This window comes from Passer domesticus, chromosome 9 (genome assembly GCF_036417665.1).
Source record: "Passer domesticus isolate bPasDom1 chromosome 9, bPasDom1.hap1, whole genome shotgun sequence".
Lineage (NCBI taxonomy): Eukaryota > Metazoa > Chordata > Aves > Passeriformes > Passeridae > Passer > Passer domesticus.
The window spans coordinates 33,137,183-33,154,154 of NC_087482.1; the positions used below are offsets into that span (position 1 = coordinate 33,137,183).

The window sequence follows — 16,972 nt, forward strand, 5'->3', positions numbered from 1 at the left end:
ATAAACTGTGGAAAAATGTGGAGATGTTTCCAAGACTGGAGCAGCTCTAACAATGAATGCCTATATGTGCTTTTGCAACTGTTTGCTGTGCGTCATCCTCAAACCCAGTTATGTTCTGCAGATTTACTCTTCTGTACTTTGATGGTGATTTACACTCCTAGGGAAGCAGTTGGGTGAAACCATGTCTCAGAAATGTGGAAGCTTAATATAAATAAATGAAACCCAGGCGCTTGATTTCAGTGAATCACAGCCTTTTGACGTTTATAATTTCAACACATGATTGTCCCCAGCTACTCAACCTCTGTGACTCATGGTGATACTTCAGCTATTGGCTCGACAGAAAATGTAAAACGTAAGGTTGGGGGTTTTTAGCTATTCTAGGATGCTAAGAGATCTGGATCCACATTCATACATACTAACACTGTGTTAGGAAACTGTCTGATCATTCTGAATTAATGATGCCCTGATTATCTTGCCTGTAACCATGAGGTCAAATGAAGAGTTTTCTCCAGGCTTTGAGATACAGGCAGGTGTAATTATTTTGTTGCTGTTGAAAATAGAAGCACAGCCTGACTACAGAGGTGAAATTATTTCAGGAGGTAAATCTGAGAGAGTTAAATTCTTTATGTTGCTAGGGTTGCTGTTGCCTGGAATTAGACACTGTGGGAAGGTTTCATCCAAAGGGAACCCATTAGGGAGCTGAAGTGCTGGGATCAGGAGGGGCAGGTGCACCTCAGGCGTGGGCAGTTTGAACTGCTCTGTGTCACTGTGGCCTGTGGGGAGCTGGCAGGGACTCTGGAGTGCTGTTCTGTGCTGTTCAGGTGGGACACATCAGACACAGCATCCGAGGGCACAGAAGTACCAGTGATGCTCTGAGGGGCAGGTAACGCTGGGGGAGTTTTCCATCAGGCAGTTTCAGTTCTGCAGGTATGACAAATGTGATAATTCCAATTTTGATCAAGACTGATTTCTCTCATGAGATAGATATTTTGCTGATTTTTTTGGTTTTTTTTTTTATTTTCTTCCCCTGCACTTCTAAGAACATGATTAAAGAACAGTATCTAATGAAAAACTGCATAGTTTCAGCAAAATTTTGTTGTAGAAATGTGTAGATAAGCTTGATTTTCTGGTTTGAAGTAAAAGAATTTGCTTTTGGGGAAAGGAAAAATTGAAGTGGGAGGAAAAATTTTGAGTTTCAGAAACAAGACTGAAATTTCCCAACTTCATTAACCTACTCAATTGCAGTTAATAGCAGAGACACAGTTAGTAAGATTCCAATGAGGCTGGTGTTAAGTAAGTTTCTAATTTTTACCTGATTTTTTTTACTTTTAGCAGCCTGGTGATAGATACATTTATTTCAGTTTCCTCTGAATTTGTTATAAAGTAGATTGAAGAAGAGTAGAAACAAAAGAATGAATAGAATAAGAAAATAAGAAGCGTGAAGCTCCTCACCTGTCATCTTGCAGCACTTCAGCAGATCTGCCCAGTGTGATGAGGTGTACAAAGGCTGTCTCTGGAAATACTCTAAAGGTTTGAGAAACAAGAATATCAGAGCTCACTTGGAAAAACATTGGTGAACTAATCTTGCTGCTTTCCATGGAGACCATAAAGCTGGCTGTATTTTCAGGGCTGCTTTCTTTTTTCCTATTTGTTAGTATTTGCCTGAGTCCTGCCTTTCAGTAATTACTGTGAGGCTCAGGTAGGAGAAACCCCAACTTAACATCTGAGCTTAGTCTGGATGATGCCAGTGTTGTGTGTGGGTCATGAACTCTCAGCACTCTGAACTCTCTCTAAATGTCCTCAGAGCAGAGCAGGCAGGTGATTTGCTCTTTGGCCACTGCTCACAGGAGAGCCTGGGAGCTGAACTCTGCCAGAACAACTGCTACAGAGAAGCACTAAAAACCAGACTTATTTCACCTTCTCTGGCACAGTCACACACAGGATTTGGGGAGTGGGTATTAAAATGTGCAGATGCAAACCCTCCTAATTCTTCTGTACATAAAAGTGGTGTTGTATCAGATTAGCCTCTTAGCCATGTGTATGCTCCAAGATAAATGGACAGCTATTGTTTTCAGCTGCAGCACCCACCATTCACATCAAAGTCTCTGCATAGCTGTAACAGAGATGAGAAGCTTTTTTTAATCGAATGTGTCTCATTTCCTTCAAGTATTTATGGCTTGTCACTGTCAAAGTGAACCCAAGATGCTGACAAATATGCAAGTCATTTGTAAAGCAGTTAAAGTACAGGATATATATAAGTAGAGACATTCTTCTGATTAGAAAATAATCTTGTATTAATAATAAGTCTTCCTGTTGTAAAATTCTTTCTAAATACAGTAATATTCGGAATGGGAATTAGAGATATTTCAGGGATGACATTTCATTATTTCCAATCAGCTTTACTATAAACAAACCCTGCAAATTTTCGGTGTCAGCATATAGCTCAGGTAAAACTAAGCTCATATTTGGGCTCTGAGTACCTGAATGTTTGCTGAGGATTTATTCATGGCATATTTCTGTTTCTGGATGATGTGTGTTACATTAGGCATTTTGAATGGTATCCATTAGCATAAGCCTTTCTGTCTTTGAAAATATTTATGTCACTAAAGTTTATAAGTCTGTTTTAGGTCTCTATGTTTGTTTAAACTACAGATCAGTAAATGGCTGAGATGTGTGTTGCATTTCAGGGTTTCTCCATGATACGTTGTAGCTATTGTTGTTCAGATCCCTGTGTGGTCCAGTCATGCCATATATTATTTTAAAAAAATAGCTAATGACAAGCTATTGCTTAATGAAGTGCTTTCATGGCACCTTATTTAGGAGGGAGGATCTTTTTTCTGGCAGTTGGAGGCTTTTGTAACAATATCTACTGTAATTTCTCCCTTGGAATCCACACAGAGTAAGTCATCTGTGCAGTAAACTTATGTCCAGGAAGCCTGAATTAATAACCTCTGGGTCAGCTTCACAAATTTCTCATTATTCCAAATACCTTTTCCTGTTGGTTAAGCCTTTTGTTCAAGATGAACTGAATTGCAGTGGTTATAGATGGCTTATGACCTGGAAAAGGCTATTGGCAATACAGGTACATTTTGTCACAGACTTAAAATGAAGCAAGCATGGGAGTACAATACATTAAATGTAGTAGTTATCCATGAAAATAACCATTACAAACAGTAAATATGTTTATATTTTTATGAATATTGTCTTAGCTGTAGCAATAAGCTCAGAGCCAACATATTCAAAACTGATAAATCTCTTTTATAAGGGCGTATATTATATTAGCACTAATCTTTATTTCTACAATAAATATTTAAAGTCAATGGAGGATTTTGCTGCCAAGCATAATTAACAGATTTATATAATATTTTTTTTTCAGCTTCTCCTCAATGTAGACAAATGCAGTGGAATTTATAAATCTGTATATAATATTTTGCATTAAGAAGATAGTAACAATTAAGGAAAAAATGCTATTTGCCCTTAAAAATGTCATTGTTCAGATGATGTCCTGAACAAAAGATGCAGGATCTCAGATAAACATCTGGTAGGAATGCGCGCTTCTTCATGGTTTTTGTTAGATGAGCACTTCAGACTCATTTGTGACTGAATGATACTGTATTTTCTCTTGTTATTTTCAATTTATCCTTTACCAGAGAGACAGGAAGGAGCAGTGAAATAGGAAATTAGGATGTTTAGAGAGAGTAACTAGAGAGAGCTAAAAAATGTTTTTTAAACTGTTTAGATGGCTGAGAGGCCTCTGTGCGTGTGATCTTTCCCGCTGAGCTGAGGGAAGTGCACAAATACAAGATGTACCCAGTCTGGGCTGCCCCTGGCTGCTGGGGACGTCCTCAGCTCTCAGCAGACATTTCATGCAAAGGCCATCTTAGGAATATTTCTTGGATTCTTCGGAATCTTTGGGAGATGTTATCTGTCTTGCTTCTTGAACCTAAACTCCTAATGATTGTAAACAAGACAGAGCAGCAAGAGGATTGTGGGGTAGATGGTTCGTAAAACTACCAGTTATCCCACTCCCCAGATGGATTCCAAACTAGAAATTTGGAAGCCTCTAGTTGAGTCAATTTGCCTGATCAGCTTTTCTACAAGTGTTTATCTGTTTTAATTTAGAGTACATGAATTTGCCACACGAGCTTGAGCCGGAACATGGAAATGGTGGTAGGTTTGAAAATCTCAGTCTTTTCTGCAGTTGTATTCACAGTGTCCCCCTGTGCTCTGGTTTGACCATAACTCTGAAGTTTGTGCAGGATTCCAATAGCAACACAGTCCACAGCTCAGTGAGTATCACCAGTAAATTGTTCTGTGAGTATCTGAGAATTTAATATAGAGAAGAAATAGTTGTCCAGACTCCAGATAGTTTCATGATGTTGCTCCGACAAATTCGGTTTATGTAATGTGTTCTTCTATTGCTGCTGTTATATTTATCATTGTTGGCCTGTCTTTGCTTGATGTGAAAAATGGTTAGAAGTTGAAGACATAAAAAAGACAGTTTTTGTATTTCATAAGCTTAACTCTTGGGCTCTACCACTCACTTATTCTCACAAGTTCAGGATGGGAATAGTGTGCAGATGTTCATTTTACCTACACAGATATTTTTCAATATCCAGGTTCTTAACTTGCCCTTCTTTCCAACCTCCCTTGTCTCCCAGCTCTCTCCCTAGGGCAAATAAAAACTCATATTTGATGTAAACCTGCCTCAGCTGGTTTAAGTGGATTCTGAATTTCTGTATCTAGGACTCACACTTGTTGAATGGAGTCAAGAAAAAACTTAGTGTGTGACATGAAGTATTTTCTTTGTGTCTTTTATTAAACTTTATTCGTACAATCAGTACAAAGCAAAATTGTAAAGAATCAGAGAAGTGCACATGCATACTCTGTGATACTCTGCGAGATGATTTTAAACACTTCAAACTTGTTTTGTGAATAAAATAGATGCCATTGTCCTTCTCCCTTTACTCTAGAGACATGTGTTTCTTTTATTAAATTAACTCATCATCATGGTTTTGTTATTTCAACTGTGGGCTTAGCTGACCAAATTGCTATATTGCTTGAGAGAGTCATTAATCATTTGAAGAGGATTTGTATATGTTCAGTTGCTCAACATCTCATCTCTCACTTTACCCCCAAATAAATTCAATAACGTTGCACGTGTTCTTTTGCTTTCCTTTTTGTAGTCAATAATATTAATTTAACCTCCTGTGTGTTGGTGGGTGGTTGGAAGTAACAAAACAAAGATGGGATTGTGGTGAGCACCAAGAAATTCTGTTCTGTTCTAGTTCTTCACTATTTAATTATTTTGATTATCCCCTGTTGGTCTGAAAAAAATAAATCTGGTAAAGTACATGTTTAATTCATCATTCAGGGCCACGGTTAGTGTTCAAATGTTGACTGCTGGATATGAGCTGCTTGTTACTTAGTGTATTTTTGGGAGCAGTTATGAACCCCCAGCCCAAGGTTATAGACAGGCTGCTCTGCCCCTGAGCGTGCCGTGCTGGGGAGGCTGCGCAGCCCTGGCTGAGCACAGAGCAGAAAAACTCGCGTGCTTCAGACTGAAGAGTGGGTTAAAGTTGCTTCTCATGGGACACAGAGAAGATGCAGAGCTCAAGAAATATTTTTTTCTTCCTGCTTGGAAGTTGGAATGAGGCACTTAGGGCATGTGATTGTAGAAAGGCACAGAGAAGTCACATAATGTCTCTGCTGATAATTGGAAGCAGCCTTGAGGTTGTCATCAACCTGAATGTGTCAGATGAGCTGAATATGCACAGAACGACACTGATTTCACTTTAAAAGTTTTCATCTTATCTGTTTGTGAAATAGTTTGCTTTTCTATCTCTATAGCACGTTTTAAACTGTATGGATGGTATTTTTTAATGTTCTATATTGAGCACCATTCACTGGTTACCACATGGTAAAATGAAAAACATCAGAATGTATTAGTGCTTTGATTTTGAAGCAAGTCTGCCATTTTGCTCTTCTCTTTTACACAATTATTTTGCAGAAGTTGTTGATCCTGCTTGTTCATTAGCTTGGTATTAGCTGTAGGGCTTTCAAGAGGAATGAAGAAATCCTGTGGTTCTAGCTAGTAATAAAAATGGTATTAAAATGAATTAAAATCTTGCAGGTTTTTGCATCTGTAAGGATACACATATTGTATAATTTGTTTAAAAATGTCAGCCCCATAAAACTGGTTTGGGGAATATTTGAGTTAGTGGAATTTAGAAGAAAGGCACCCTGACAACCTGTTGGCATGTGTTTTGCTTAATCTAAGTATTCTGCAACTGTGATTTGGCCACACCTCTGTTAGCGGGATACTACTTCTAACCTAAAAATAAAATGAGACATAGTGAAGGTTTTTAATGCTCTGAAAATATTATGAATCTAACAATAGATTATTGTATAATGTTTTATCTTGGTTTTCCTAGTTTGAAAAGGGAGGATCAACCCTGCGGCAGAATGGAAATAATTGTAAGTTTGATACAAGCGTGTTCAAAAATGTTTCAGTGTCCTCAAGCCTTCAGAAACACCTATTAGTTTTCCCTTGTTTTCTTTGATCATGAAAAGTTTGTCCTTTTGGAGTGACAAGTTTTTGGCTAATTGCTGCTGCTTCCAAAGTATTGTTTAAATAAAGCCCAACAAACCTCTCACGTTTATTAGTAAGAAAATCAGACTGTTTCTAATGGTCTGTTTCTGAATTGGAGCAGTAAGGGTGGAGCCCTTGTCCATGTCCATCAGGAATGGGAAGGAGCATCCCCAGCTGCAGTGCAGAGCCCAGGGAGCTCTGCCTGTGCTGAGGCCAAGGTGGAAGAGCAGGAGGGAGCTGAGAAGGGGCAGCCCCAGCCCAGAAGTGTTCCTGTCCTGCTCACACAGCAGTGTGTGCAGGAGATGACAAGCCTTAGCAAGGGCCATGCTGCCCTACTGCTAGATTTGCCAGGGTGGGGTTTTTTGCCTTTCCACCCTGTCCCAGTGTTGGACAGTGACTGGGCTGCAGCTGTCTGAGATTGGGGGTAATTCTGTGTGTTTGAAATGCTCCACCTCCACAAATGCACAGACCCTACAATCATTGTGTTCTAGTTGCAAGATGATTCACTTAAGTTGTGAAAGTCTTGTTTAATGCTGCTCTGGAGATTTTCATTACACTTATTCCATGGTTTGCTGCATCTCTAGGATCATGGTCCCTGGCTCTGAATTCACTATTCCATGCAACTGGAATCTTTTTAACCTACACAGACTGGGAGAAGGGAAAAATTATGATGTCACCAGAGTAGGGATTTGTTCTGGTCTTTAGCAGAAAGTATTCCTTAGAGGTTTCTTATGTGTATGAAAATGAGAACACTGAATATTTGCTCTTTAAAAAAAAAATATAGATATCCAATACAGCTTGTCAAGGTGTCCAAAATATAAAACTAAAAGCCTGTTACATAAGTGTTTTCTCCTTCCTTGTTTTATTTACTAAATTTTAGTGAACAAAGACTTTTTGTTCAGTCTTGTGACAAAGAAGAGGCTTGAGAACTTTTACATGTAAAAGTAAATATTTTTGAAGTTATTTATCTGTAAAGGAAATGGAGGCTTCATCTGAAACTTGTAACCTAATGTTTTTAACTTTAATGGATGATTTAAAATAGCCATCATTATAATTTGTACATTCAGTGAATCAGTTAATCCTTACAAGTCTGAGACCTTGATGTCTTATCAATTTACTGCTACAATAGATTTTATACTATAATTAAGTATTATTTATTTATCCTCTTTTATGGCAATTTTAATAGGGTAATCATATTGGGATGGAATGTACAGCCTGGGGGAAGGTCATCTTACTTTGATTGTGTAGAAAACAGATCAGTTGTTTTTCAAGGATGCAAGTAATGTTTCTGTACTACTTCCATAATTGAAGTGGGACTGATGACAACTTTGCAAATCCCAGGTGTTTTTTGAGCTGAATAAAGACATAAAGAGGGGGGAAAGGTGCTGGATGTTCCTTCAGAGGAGCAAGGAGGAACCTTCAAAGAACAATTGGAAATGATAAAGATTGTCTCTTACAGCAAGAGATGCTGTTTTCTCAAACATAAAAGCTTTTTAAAATTCAGAAGTTTTTATTGAATGTGGCACTTTACTTTTATGACCTTTTATGCTTGCTAAACAGACCAAGTTATTGAATACAAAAGCTTTAATCATATGCTTGAAAACATAGATTCTCCTTACTGGACAACTGCCAGAAGAGATTTTTTGAGCCTTAGAAATTGATATGCATTCACATGTTTGTCACTTCTTTAACTGGAGTACCAGAATGGGGATTGCTGTCTCCAATGTGTTCTTAGTAGGACAGCCTCCCTCAGAATGGATAACTTTGCTCATTTTGCTTTTCATATATAATGAACCTTTCTGTTCACCTTAGAGATGTCTCTTATTTATCAGTCTTGAGAAAAGAAACTTTTTGTCTTTTTTGTTCAAACTCTGATGGTAATAGCTATTTTGTTGCAACTGTAGATGTTTCAAATTCTGTGCATTTCTAGCTGTCTGAGCTGTTTCATGGTAGGTTTTGCTTTCCCCTTAATTTTCCATGTTATTTGCTGCTACTTCATTTTCTCTGATGCTCTAGCCTTGAGGCTCAATGCAAATGCCATAAACTTTCCTTAATTTAATATCTTTCAGATACATTTAACTTTCTCTTTAGATGAGCTGAAAAGTTACAGAAACACGGTGGAAATGGTTCTTGAGTAGTTAAGAATTATCAGTTAATCCAAATATTACTCTAATTCTGGCTCATTAGTGCAAATCATTCCCATTTACATCTTTCTGCTCCTCACTGCTCTGTGAATGAGATTTTTTTTGCTGTTTAGGTAAAAATAATTTCTATAGTCTAGAAAAAAAAATAGTAAACTAAAATTGTGGCTTGCACTCTTTCATGCTGTTAAAAACCAAAACACTTCATTTTAAAATGCAGTGATAAAAAGTGATACTTGTTTACTCTTATGCCAAATACTCTCTAAGTTGCAAAGGCAGTTTGCATTATAATCTGTCTTTTAAGTTTAATAGTAAACATTTATGTTTAAATAAATATGCTGTTTACAATGTTAACAAAAAAATATTAAGGCATGACTGATATCTATTTACAGAATGATAAATGTAAAAGGCAATATAAAACACCAGTCTTGTACAACACTGCAATTACGTGAGATGTGTCCAATGCTTTTCAATACTGCATCTAAATTACTGAAGTTTTGTTTCAGACAAGTATCCATTGTTGTTATCAAGGTGCTTGTTTAGCTGAGACATCATGCAAAAGAAGTGGCTAAGCTGGAATAGAGAACTTTGAAGTAGTTTCCTTCTCTTGCAGATCACTTCTCACCTCCAACCTCCTCCTGTGGTTCCTATTGCAGGCCACAAGCTTTGCACTTCCCTGGTTTTACTATTATATATTTTGATCAAATTAATTTTCTCATAATTAACATAAATCTTTGGCAGCCATCCTAAGCAAGCACACATGCTTTTTCATTGTGGCTGAAGGTATCTTTTGTCTTAAAATAAACTTGCTTCTGCCTGTCAGCATGAATGCTGCTGTAAAGCAGTTTTGTGATCAGTTCTGTAACAGCCCCATAAGTCTCTGTCTCCTGTGATTTCAGGGTATGGCAGAGCAGCCCAGGGTGCTGTAGACTGTCAGCAATAGGATTATTTTGGGGGATCTCAAATATGGTCAGCTCCCTGCTGGGGCAGAATGGTCCAGTGCATTTCGGCTGGACACTGATCCCTTTATATTGGCTTGCACTAGGAAAACTTTACAGGGATAAAATTGAAAACTGAGATTTCAATTTGCCTTGTCTCATTATTATGATACAGTGTGGGCTTTCAAAATGTCAGATCAAACACACAGAATGATGCAGATACTGCAAAGGAATGTACAAGCAAAAAACCCCAATGTATTTACTTGAGCAAATCTAAATGCACTAAAGTCTAAAAGCTGATTTTTTTAGTTCTAATCACTAATAGCTGACATGAAGGAGATTTCCTCACTCACCTGCAGATCTCTAGGTAAGGTTGGAGCAAACTCATCTGTTGGACAAGTCTCAGTAGAGCTGAGTCTGATCCTAACCTGGATAATTACCTTGTTATTTATTAGACTAATAACTTTCTGGTGTGTTATATTGTGTGCACTCAGAGTTAAGTTACCTAGTTAAGGTTATGTCAAAGACTGACCTCCACTGACAAGATTAAATTGAAGTCATTTTCTCTGAGAGCTTAAGTAGAGTATTTGTGTTGTCAGCAAACAGGACTTTATCCTCTTTCCCTTGGGCTTTATCTCAAATGCAGTGTCAGAATGCCAGATGGATTTGCTTTCATATTTTTTCTTCAATTTTTAATATTCTTTCTATTACTTTTCAGCTGTCACACTCAATAATTTCCTTGGAAAGGAAGAGCCCAAAAGATACCATTGTATAACAGCTCTGCTTAAATGCTCATCTTTTTCAGTACTATTTTTGAGCTGCATACATTACCTGATGTTTAATCCTTAGAACTTGCAGGACTGTCTTAAATATGCTATTTTTGTAGGCTTCTCATTTGCAAAAAACCCTCAAGAAGCCAAAGCCCCCCCCCCAACCCTGCCCCAATCAAACAGAAAAACCCTCAAACTAAACAGGAAAATATTAATAATCTGCAATAGTATATGGAATACTCTATGCTACAATTTGCTTTTAAAAAACCCAAACATAAATCATATTATTGTGTATACACTGGTAGAATTGAGAAGAGAAAATACAGACTCAGACCAATAAATCAATGAATACTAAATCAACTGAAGAATCAGTCCTAAATATCCTTAATTATAAAATAAGTGGTTTCTTTTTTATTTTTAAATGTTTTTATTTTATTTTTTAAATACAGCAGATTTTGGTATTTGGCTAGCCTTACCACTTACAGAACTTGATGAAAGAGGTTCCCTACTAATTAACTTCTTTGGAAAAGGAAATAATCACAGAATGAAATGAAATAATGTTTGTTTAGAGTTGATTTCAAGTACATTCTGACATCCTTATTTGAAATTTGTCCATTTTTCCTTCCATTTACAAAGTATTATAAAAGCCATGAGCAAATAAAATTTACATCCTTGAAATAACCAAGTCTATAGGTGAATTTCTGTAGAAATTATTCCATAGTATGTACCTTAAGTTCAGTTCAAGAAGAACAGTATATTGCTACACATTGTAGTACAGAATACTTTATCCTGAAATAAACATAGATTTATGTTTAAACAGTATATGCATTTGCTCTCAAATGGATATTAGGGCAGGGACTCGTATTTAAATTAATGTGATTCTTCAAAGACACTGAACTTTGGCCTCCTCCAATTAGGAAGCACATCACAAGGTGTTGCCAAGGGTTAACGTATTTAAGAGGTCAAAAAATAGGCTGTACTGTTTGTTGCTTTCAAAGCTTAGTAAAATTTCTGGTTAAACTAGGTCATAAACATATCAATAATTTTATCTAAATTGCTTTTGCTTGTCTGGTTATAGTTCTTCAGGAATCTTTAACAGGCAGGCAATTATTTCTTGTTCAAAATAAGTCACTATTAAGTTTATATATCCAGATTAAAGTATGCATTTTTTAGAAGGCCAGCTATGATGAGCATTCCTAAAATTCAGTATAAAGCAAATAATTTTAGGCAATGTCAGTCAGTACACATTGAGTACACATCTACAGCTGTAGTTAATACTCCTGAGGAGTAAAAACACTTTTAGTTTGTCAGGGACTAAGTTCGGCACTGACAGCAGTTCTTGATCTGGTGGAAGTAAGCTAAACACAACTCATAATTAAGTAATCATCCAGAAAAATATTTAAATTTAGAAAGCTTTGTATTAAAAATAACACAAATATTATTTATGATTAGAGCTTTTCTTGGACTGTCCTTAACATTTTCAGGGCAGCCAAAGAACTGAAACAATATGGGGTTTTCTTGAGATGTATTGATAAATCTGTTTTCATAAATGTACCTGTACAAAGAGTTTAGAGGGAACCTGAGATAAAAATTTCTTGTTCTTGCTGGAGATGTTAATCAGTGGATTGATAGATGTACTAAAACATTCAAACCTCATTTTGATGCTGAACGTGCATTCTGAATAGGGAATGTGGGTTTCTGTTGCAGTATGAATACTTCAATGCTGTGCTCATAAATGAACGAGATGAAGAAGGAAATTATCTGGAGCTGGGCAAGGAGTTCATCCTGGTGCCAAACGACCACTTCAACAACTTGCCTGTGAACATCAGTCTGAGTGACGTCCAAGTACCCACCAACATGTACAACAAGGGTAAGAAAAGAGCTGCTTTATTCATCATTCCCCTGGGCAAACAAAAGCACACCATTGCTTGAAAATGAAGCTGTTGATTAACTGTGTATTATCTGTGTTTTCCAGTTGGTAATAATACTGAAATTTTCTATGGAAGAATGTTTTAAGTATGACAGTTCTGTAATATCTTTTGTCTTGTGGCAGTCCAGCAGTTTAATGAGGTTAATGATTTGCATATGAGGCTTGCATGAGTTCTGTCATAGAGTACGGCAGAATATGTTTATTCATTGAATATTTGTTTATTCCATTCCATGAATTATTTTTGAGAATGTTCAAATCATTTGACCAGAGCTTACATTGTCACCAGTTTAATTCTCTCCTTGCTGAGATTTAGAATTTTCTTTGAAAGATATAGGATAGGTGGAGGGAAATACTTTCTTAGACTTATGCTTTCCAACTTCTGAGAATGTTTCTAGCAGTATGTGTGCTATTCTAGGTCCATACACAAACTCTGCAGTATTTACAAAGAATAATTTCTACTCCCCTATTTAATGTAAGTGCACATTGTACTAGCATGGCAAACAGCAACATTAGGTGTTAGAAGTGATGGACCTTGGTCTAAAAGTTTGGAATGTAAACTAAACTCAGATATACATTTACTCATTTTCCTTTTGCCACTTCCCTTTAATCAGACAGCAGCAATTTGTATTTTTTGCAGTGTTTATGCAGCACCTATCTATTTATTCTTCTCAAGCCAGTAATAAAAGAAAAATTTAAAAGGAAACTGCCAAAGTTTCCTAACAATATCTACAGTATATTTGTCATTGGTCTGTAGGAAGCTGCCTAATCTCTTTATCTGGTTCCTCTTCTGTGTTTTAACTATGCTAAAAGACATCTAAAAGGACATTAAATGCTTTCCTCTTAATACATTCCAGGCTAGAAGTTGTGGTAATCATGCAAGGATATTGTGTAATAAGGCAGATTAATTCAGCTAAATTGGTCTGGTAGGAGAAGCAGTGGATATGTCAGCTTCTTTTCAAAGTTAGGATTCTGACTTGAGAATCCTGATAAACCAAAACTCCTACAATAGTCTTAAACTGGAGATGTAAAATAAATCTTCCTAGAGAGTATTTAAAAGATTGTGAAATGATTAATGCAGGATATTTTGAAAAGACTTGGAAAATGCTTAAAGCTTCTAAAGATACCAAATGACTTTTTTGTGCAAGTGCTAGTATTTATTTAATCAAGCCTGTCTACAAATTAATTAATTCCAGAATTGCTAAGGAGGAAAAAGAAAAGGAAGGAATATAGAGATCAGGCAACTGTGCTTTTCTGGAGAAGGAAATTATCCTGTGTAGTTAGTGAGAGCAGTAGAACAAAAGAACCTTCAGGTATGTGATATGTGCTCATGCCATGCATTGAATGCACATTATATGCTGATTTCTTATAGTTAAAGGCCAAAGTTCAAGGGCTTGCTACATCTTGGCTTGGCCTCTCATACAGGGATTTTCTGTAGCTATGGGGAAGATGGAGTTCTGTGATGATTCCTGTTTCTACTTGTGTAACTTAGACACCCAAAATTGTCACTTCATGCAGCTGCAGGAAAAAAAAAGGCATTTTAAAATCATTTAAATGTATTCCAGCAGCAGAAATCTGGTTTGTTACTGGCATTTTCCTTGCACATGGGCATAATAATCTTGTTTAGAGCCTGTCAATGTCTGGAAATGGTCCTCTTACCAAGCAGAGAACTGTATACTTAAATTTTTTGTTGCCCTGTTCTGTAATGCAGAGAGGTGATAACAAGTTAATTTAATCCTAACCTGAGGGTTCAGGCAGTAGATATTGATAGGTTTACAACCAAGTGTCTGTAGAATACCATTTCTCTATAAAGAGCCTGTTGCTCATTTCCAGGTTATGTTTTATTTTATTGAATTACTAGGGAGAACCACAGCCAGAACTCACAGTTGAAAACAGACAAGTGTGATCACTGAATAGTTAAACACAGGGCTCTTGAGTCAACATAGAAAAAAAGAACCCTATTTACAAGCTAACTCTAAACTTTTTCCTTAACTTTGTTTTTTTCAGTTGTACAGATATTGATAATTTGCAATGGGTCTAGAGAGGAGTCACAGGACTCATCAAAGAATTGACAAATGTGCCATGGACTGAGACCACAGGAGCTCAGTTCATTTAGCTTACTCAAGAGGTGATTAAAGGCTTAATTAGTTGTTCTGTAGTTAATTACTAATACCAGGCTCTATAATCTGGTTGCCAAAGATTGTAAAAATCCCGTGGCTGAAATCAGGTTCCATTATTTTGTAAATTGTACAACTGTGGGTTCAGTTAAGATTTGGGAAAAGGTTTGGCCTGGTCAACTTCCATGATCACAGCGATCCTGCCCAGCTGTGGAATCACTGAAGTGCACAGTCCCTAAACTGGGCACTAAATGAGATTGGCTTAAAAATCTTGGCACATAAACATATTGCTATTCTTCATTTATCTTCTGGCTCTTTTCTCTTCATATAAAAGCTTAAAAATATTGATGGCAACAACAGGATTAAATCATTCTCATTCTAAGGACACCTGGAGTCTGAAAATAAAGTGCTGAAACCAAATTTCATTACATTTATGACGAAATCAAGAAAATGAAAATATGAAAAATGTTAAGTCTATGATATGAAAATTTAGCATGGAACATTTTGAAAAGGAAAATGAGAGCAAATAAAAAAGTCTGCCAACCTAATTTGTAAGCATACACTAGACTAGTGCCATCTTGCAGAACAGAGTGGATGCACTTACCATAATATAGAAGGAAAGATAAACGAATGAATTTAACAAAGAATCACAGCTTTGACTTTACAGTGCTCTTGATCATCATTTTAAAACATAAAGAGCTGATCTAGTTATTGATGTGTTTTTACTTTTCATATCCATCTTGTGCACACCCACGTTCCCCGCTTTCTCCATATCTTAGAATGGTGTATTGGTTTTGCATGGTCTGGCTTTTGGTGGTAGGGAGCCACAAAAATTGCTCCTGTGAGGAGCTGCTGGAAGCTTCCACCAAGTCCAGCAGAGCCAGTCCCTGATGGCTCTGAAGATAGACATGCTGCTGGCCAAGGCTGGGCCAGTTAGAGAGGGTGGTAACATCTGTGATGACATGTTTAAGAAGAAAATCAAAACAAAATCATGCAGTTTTTGGCTTTCAGTCAGAGGAGGAGATGAGAACATGTGAGGGAAACAACACAGAGACACCAAGGTCAGTGGCACAGGAGGGGGAGGAGGTGCTGCAGGTGTCAGAGCCAAGATTCCTCTGCAGGCCATGGGGAGACCATGGTGAAGCAGCTGAGCCCCTGGGGATCCATCCACAGCCCCAGGGGATCCATGGGGGATGCAGAGATCCACCTTGCATGCCTGGAGGTGGCTGTGATCCAGCAGAAGCCCCAGTGGAGAGAGGGCCCTGCTTCAGGCTGGAGCAGCCTGTCCTTGGAGGACTGCACCCCGTGGGAAGAGAGACCCACAGTGCAGCAATTTGGAAGGACTGTGTGCCCATGGGTGGGACTCACATTGCAGCAGTTGTGGGAGGAATGCTGCTCATGAGAGTGGACCCACACCAGAGAAGTTCACAGGAACTGTCTCCCATGGGAGGGACCCCATGGTCTCACAGGGGAAGGGTTCCTCTCCTGGAGCAGCAGAAGAAAACCTCAGTGACGAACTGATCCAAAATCTCCCGTGCCCTGCGTCCCTGTGCTGTTGGTGGGAAGGAGGGAGGAGCTGGAGAGGAAGGTGTTTTTAAGGGTTTATATTTGCTTCTCATTATCCTCCTGTGATTCTGTTAGTAATAATCTCACATCATACCTTTAAGTTGAGCCTGTTTTGCCCTCCCAGTATTTTCTCCTGGTCCTTATCTCAACTCACAAAGCCTTTATTAACATTTTTTTTCCTCTCCTCTGCCCAGCTGTGTAAGGGGAGAGTGAGTGACTGACTCTTGGGTGCCTGGTGTTGGGCCAGTGTCAATCCACAACAAGTGGACAGCCATTTATGTTAAAAATACAAATATTACAGGTCTTTGGACTATAAAGCCTCTGCAGTTCAGAAAAGAAATATTTTGGTATTCCTATAATGTTCATACACTGAAGGAATTTACAACAAAGAAAAGTGGGATAATTGTGCTTTACAGTTAAATGTATTTACCTGTGTGTCCATAGGAACTCCCCACCTTTAGCACATTTTGCAGAAAAGCTGGTGGTCCTTTTAAACTGTACAGCACTCTCCCGGAATTGGCCTCCTTCATTTTACCTGAAAAAGACTGCTCATTATAATGTTTTGTTTTGAGTATATTTTGGGAATCTAAATCTGTCACTGCATTCTATTTCTACTCTTTGAACACAAAGTGTTCTTATTACCTATAGCCTCATTGTCCACAGCCACGAGATTTGCAAGGCAGTATCATTTAAAACAAGGATTAATTGATTAATTAATTAAGACTTTTGTGATAATTGTCTTAGCAAGCAGTAGCTCTTCCATCCACAAATTTGGCAATTATCAACTCTGTATAGATTTCTGACAGAAAGCAGGGGAAATGTTCCTAGTGAATTAGTAATATAGAAATACTCATAGAGGAAAAAGAAGGGAAGAATGAATGCATGTTTTTTGTGTTAGAAGAAAAGTTTAACTTTTGGAAG

The 16,972-nt window shown here is 37.6% G+C and overlaps 1 protein-coding gene across 10 annotated transcripts in view; it reads left to right on the forward strand.

The window, feature by feature from the left end:
• CACNA2D3 (calcium voltage-gated channel auxiliary subunit alpha2delta 3) overlaps window positions 1–16,972 on the forward strand; it is a 474,873-nt gene that overhangs the window by 219,158 nt on the left and 238,743 nt on the right. For all 10 annotated transcript variants that reach the window (XR_010368516.1, XM_064432564.1, XM_064432563.1 and 7 more), the window contains one exon: window positions 12,149–12,311. Coding sequence is in view for 9 of the 10 variants with exons in the window: in XM_064432564.1 (XP_064288634.1) it covers window positions 12,149–12,311 (163 nt within the window). In the remaining variant the exon portion in view is untranslated. The remainder of the gene's footprint in view (window positions 1–12,148; window positions 12,312–16,972) is intronic.